Below are 5,482 nucleotides of genomic sequence, written 5' to 3' on the forward strand. Positions count from 1 at the left end.
GGCGGCGAAAGATGCACGGCATTGTAAAACAATAAAGGGTGTAATTTTTCTATTTATTATTTGTGGTTTATGGTGGAGGCAGGCGGAGGTCTCGTGGTGGTGGCCCTGCGGGTGGTGCAAATTGTGATGCCTTCATTTATTTATTTATTTTGGAAAAATTTGTTTCGGAACAGTGATTTTTGGAAAATGAGTCTTAAAAAATATGGAAAAAATTTAAATTTACTATTTAAAAAAAAAAATGTGTGATAAAAAATAAATTTTCAGCTGTTAAGGTACAAGTGTTACATAATTTGCTACAAGCAGTGGAACGCACAGTGTCAAAAGCACATTTTAAAACTTTTTTATTTTGTTGTAACAAATAATCAAATACGGTGAAACCAATAACCAAAATTTCTTAACATCAAATTAAACTACGAATTATTTCTACCATTTTTCTTCTCCAACACTTGGTTCAACATCTTTTGTCTCGTTTAGTATATCATAATGTTATCGTGGACTGCAGAGATTTGTGAGGATCAACGTGGGCCCTTCAATTTTGAGAATTAATTCCTACTTTGAGCAGACTACACTAATTGATTCAGAAGAATAATTGATTAAGGAGGAAATCTCCGCCTTAAACCTGAAGCAAATGCACGGAAGAATACGACCACAACATCTTCATAATCTTGTTTCTATCTATTTGTTCATCTTCTTTACATTATCATCATCAAAGGAAGAAGGAGGTGATGAAGTAATTGGATATGGTTACAGCATCCAATCTGTGATTGGCGATTCATCGGGGAAGACGTTGACTGCTCATCTTCAGCTCATCAACAATTCCTCGATTTTCGGTCCTGATATTCAATTCCTCTCCCTCGCTGCCAGGTAATTGAACTCTTCGTCATCCCAATTATTCAACAATATTTTTCGACGGATTATATACTCAAGGAGGAGTTCAGTTTTGTTTAAACAAGCCACAAATCAATTGAATATAGAAGAACAAGATCGTATCTGTTTGGCTTAAAAAGTAGAAAATTTCATGGTTGAAATAATATTTTGTCGAAGAATTCTGCATTTAAAAAAAGTTGAAGAATTTTTTTGGATTACTCGTAAAATTATTATTATTATTTTTTGGAAAATGTTTGGTTGATAAAAGAGGGAAGAAAAAAATGAATTATAATTGCAAGTTATTTATCCATGAATTACAAAATTACTTGTTTTAGCAGCAAGAAGAGAAAAAGAAAAAGTTAAAAGACATAAATACAACAATAAATAAAAGTTAAGTATCTTTAGTGCAATTAAAAAGTTGTGCAAGAAATAAGAAAAGAAAAACATCACATTTTAATTGCAATTTTTTCAAAATAATTATATTCTGCTTCGCCTACAGCTTCGAGACAAAGGACCGTTTAAGAATCAGGATTACAGATGCCAACAAACCAAGATGGGAAATCCCTCAAGAAGTCCTCCCCCGCCAATCTCACTCCCCACTTCGCCGTTACCTCGCCGCGAACCACCCTTCCCCGTCAAAAAACCACTGCATTTTCCTCTCAGACCCCACCTCTGACCTCACCTTCACCCTCCTAAACACTACACCATTTGGGTTCGCTGTCAGCCGCCTATCCTCCGGCGACACCCTCTTTAACACCAGCCCAGTATACCATCACCCTGAAACGTACCTTGTCTTCAAAGACCAGTATCTTCAACTCTCTTCCGCTTTGCCACAAGACACTTCCAATCTTTATGGCTTAGGGGAGCACACGAAGAGCTCATTCAGGCTGCAGCATAACCAGACATTTACCCTGTGGAATGCCAACATTGCCAGTGAGACCCTTGATCTCAACTTGTATGGATCTCACCCTTTCTACATGGACGTCCGGTCCCCTCGTGGGACCACTCATGGAGTCTTGCTGCTCAATAGCAACGGGATGGATGTTGTGTACAATGGAGATAGGATTACCTACAAGGTGATTGGAGGAATGCTTGACTTATACTTCTTCGCTGGGCCCGGACCCGAAATGGTTATGGAACAGTACACTGAGCTTATCGGCCGCCCTGCACCTATGCCTTATTGGTCTTTTGGTAAGTATGATAGTTCCTTTTAGGAATCAGGGTGTTATGTTGTTTCAATTCAGGGTCAGGAATTAGTCCATACTGTATTATTTGAAGATGGTGTGATTTTAGATTGCAAAGTTGGCGATTGTTTCAGGAACTAATTTCTCAATGCTTGAATAGGAAGCAATGCTATACTGATATTCAGGCAAATCAAGAATGCTACCTAGAAGTCTGAATAGAATTTATTCATCATTTCTCTTTTGAAACCACAAGTCCAAAGAACATTAGCCATCTAAAGGAAACATACTTATTTTAAGTGCATGAGATTTGTCAACTATCAGTCTATTACAATATCTAGCTTACTTCTATTAAATGAAATGTATTTCCAAGGGCATTTCCTCAATTTTTTGGCTCCTTTATAGTCACAAGACTTGGTATGGCGCTTGCTTTTGGCCATTTATGAGCCTCACTTTTCATGGTTTGGTCAATTTACCATTATCATGCTTGTTTATGAACCTTCAATTTCTATAATGTGCTTCTTTGTCCAAGTTCTTTAATTCATTAGGTTCTTGAGAGAAGTCGTGTCCTTTCTTCATTTCTAGGATTTCATCAGTGCCGGTGGGGTTACAAAGATATCTCTGACCTTAAGAATGTGGTAGCTGGTTATTCGGAAGCTAGAATTCCCCTAGACGTTATGTGGTCAGATATTGATTACATGGATGGCTACAAAGATTTCACTCTTGATCCCATTAATTTTCCCACGGAGAAGATGAAGAAATTTGTCAATGCTCTTCACCAGAATGGTCAGAAATATGTGGTCATCCTAGATCCCGGTAAGCTCACCAATCAAAATAATAATGTACTTCTGCTCTTTGGGCACCGCTTCAACTGACAATTTCGATCAGAAATATTGACATAAAAATGTTAGATTAGTTGAAGGGGGCCTGTTTCTGCTTATTGACCATATTGTCGTAAACTGCAGGCATTAGCGTAAATGAGACGTATCCTACCTACACAAGAGGAATGCAAGCTGACATCTTCATAAAGCGTAATGGTGAACCTTACCTTGGAAAGGTTTGGCCTGGATTTACCTACTTCCCTGACTTTCTGAACCCGTCCACTGGAGTATATTGGGGTAATGAAATAAAAAAATTCTTCGAACTTCTCCCTGTTGATGGCCTGTGGATTGACATGAATGAGATAGCCAATTTCATAACTTCACTTCCCAATCCATCTTCAACTCTTGATAATCCTCCCTATAAGATCAATAATGCTGGAATTCAACGTCTCATTGGTGAGGAAACTATACCTGCAACTTCACTACATTTTAGCAACATTACAGAGTATAACGCGCACAATCTCTATGGTTTTTTGGAATCCAAAGCTACTAATGAAGCCTTAGTCAATGTAACTGGTAAAAGGCCATTTGTACTAAGCAGATGTACTTTTGTGGGTTCTGGAAAGTACTCGGCTCACTGGACTGGAGACAATGCTGCCACCTGGAGTGATTTGGCATACTCGATCCCAAGCATCTTGAATTTTGGAATATTTGGAATTCCAATGGTTGGAGCTGATATATGTGGTTTTTTTGGGAACACGACTGAAGAACTTTGCCAGCGCTGGATTCAGGTAAAATTTATGGTTATCATAAGAAAATTAAGTTAAAAAAATTGACTTCGTCTCCTGATTTTAATCTCACGACTTTTGTTAGATCTTCCTTTTCTTATAATACTTCTTGAATTAGATCCACTTATGATATATCATATTGTTTATTGTTCTTTCTCATCTTCTGTAAAGATGTGAATTATAAGAGATAAATAGGTTACCTCATACCTGGGTTCACGTGCCACTTTTCCATATATATTAGCTAGGGGCGTTCTATCCCTTCGCAAGAGACCATTCTGACAAGGATGCCATCCGTCAGGAGCTATATATCTGGAATTCAGTCACTACAACAGCCAGGAAAGTGTTAGGACTTCGTTACCGCCTATTGCCTTACTTCTACACATTGATGTACGAGGCACACTCCAAAGGCATACCTATAGCACGACCAATTTTCTTCTCATTTCCCCAGGATACAAACACCTACAACATCAGTTCGCAGTTTCTACTCGGTAAGGGGATTTTGGTGTCGCCCGTACTAGAGCCTGGAGTAGTTTCTGTCGATGCGTATTTTCCAGCAGGGAACTGGTTCGACCTCTTTGACTACTCACGTTCTGTGAATTCACAAGAAGGAAGTTATATCAAGCTTGATGCACCTCCTGATCATATCAACGTGCATATTCGGGAAGGAAACATATTAGCCATGCAAGGAGAAGCAATGACAACACGAGAAGCCCGGAAAACTCCGTTCCAACTGTTGGTGGCAATTAGCGGAAGAGAAAACAGCTCAGGGGAAGTTTTCTTGGATGATGGAGAGGATATGGAAATGGGAGGTGAAGGAGGAAAATGGAGTTTGATAAAATTTAACAGCGGTATGGTAAGGAATAGACTAATACTAAGATCTGAGGTTTTGAATGAAGAGTTTGCTGTGAATCAGAAGTGGACTATAGACAAGGTGACTTTTCTGGGATTGAACGAAAGTTTCAAGAAGATTAAAGGATATCAATTAGTTACTGGAATGGGCGTGAGAGAGAATAGACACTTGGATATAAGCATTAAAGCCAACAGCAATGGGTATGTTAATGTGGAGATATCGAACCTGTCAATTCTCGTGGGTAAAGAATTTGTGTTGGAGATTACACCCAAGAAGTGTAACAAAACAAATGCATGCTCTCAGTAATGTGCTTGTGTAAAAAGTAGATTTGTAGTAGTTTTCAATTTACTTTTGACACTATGGTAGTTGCTAATGTTGAATCAATAATTTGCTATTGAAAGCACTTTTTTCAGGTATGTTTAATGAACTAAAAATCCCCAACTTTGGGGTTGCGATGATTAGTGATTGGGCTGGGTACCACTGCTTTATCCAAATTACCCAATATGTATAGAAACTGATTCTTACCCTATGTGGAAAGATAGCAAACGTTTCCTTACAAGAGTAATGCACAATTTATGCCAACGAAAAGAGCATGAATTTTTATCAATTTCCTGTATACTTGACGCATTGTTAGTGATTCTTGAATGCAAATGTGCATGATATAATATTTACAATAGCTTTAACGAGTCTTCTAAATATTATCGTCAAAATTTCAAGTTGAGACATTAAGTTGGTAAATGTAGAAATGTACTTGGAAGGCAAATCATTTATTGCTAGTATTTCTATTAATATTCTACATATATATAAAAGAGTGAAAGTTTGGTTGGACACGAGTCACCAATATATATCGTCCTGTTTGGGTCGAACTAGACGCAGTCATATCATTTCTCAATTTTTTCATTCAACCAACCATTTCCCTTCGTTCCTCTGCTCTTCTTCATCTTCTTTTCTTTCTTTTCAAAATTAAAAAAAATT

General features: G+C 37.8%; 1 protein-coding gene across 2 annotated transcripts in view; it reads left to right on the forward strand.

Moving 5' to 3' along the window:
• LOC111380184 (alpha-glucosidase-like) overlaps positions 1-5,036 on the forward strand; it is an 8,653-nt gene extending 3,617 nt beyond the window's left edge. Inside the window, exons 1-5 of one of the 2 annotated variants that reach the window (XM_023003675.1) lie at positions 411-864; positions 1,367-2,058; positions 2,634-2,864; positions 3,014-3,660; positions 3,899-5,036. In XM_023003675.1, coding sequence (XP_022859443.1) covers positions 629-864; positions 1,367-2,058; positions 2,634-2,864; positions 3,014-3,660; positions 3,899-4,813 — 2,721 coding nt within the window. In that variant the 5' untranslated portion in view covers positions 411-628 and the 3' untranslated portion in view covers positions 4,814-5,036. Of the gene's footprint in view, positions 1-410; positions 865-1,366; positions 2,059-2,633; positions 2,865-3,013; positions 3,661-3,898 lie in introns of those variants that run through there. The other variant, XM_023003674.1, reaches the window with a different exon arrangement.
• Positions 5,037-5,482: the final 446 nt, after the last annotated feature.

Source organism: Olea europaea, unplaced genomic scaffold (assembly GCF_002742605.1).
Source record: "Olea europaea var. sylvestris unplaced genomic scaffold, O_europaea_v1 scaffold2103, whole genome shotgun sequence".
In the NCBI taxonomy this organism is placed as follows: domain Eukaryota; kingdom Viridiplantae; phylum Streptophyta; class Magnoliopsida; order Lamiales; family Oleaceae; genus Olea; species Olea europaea.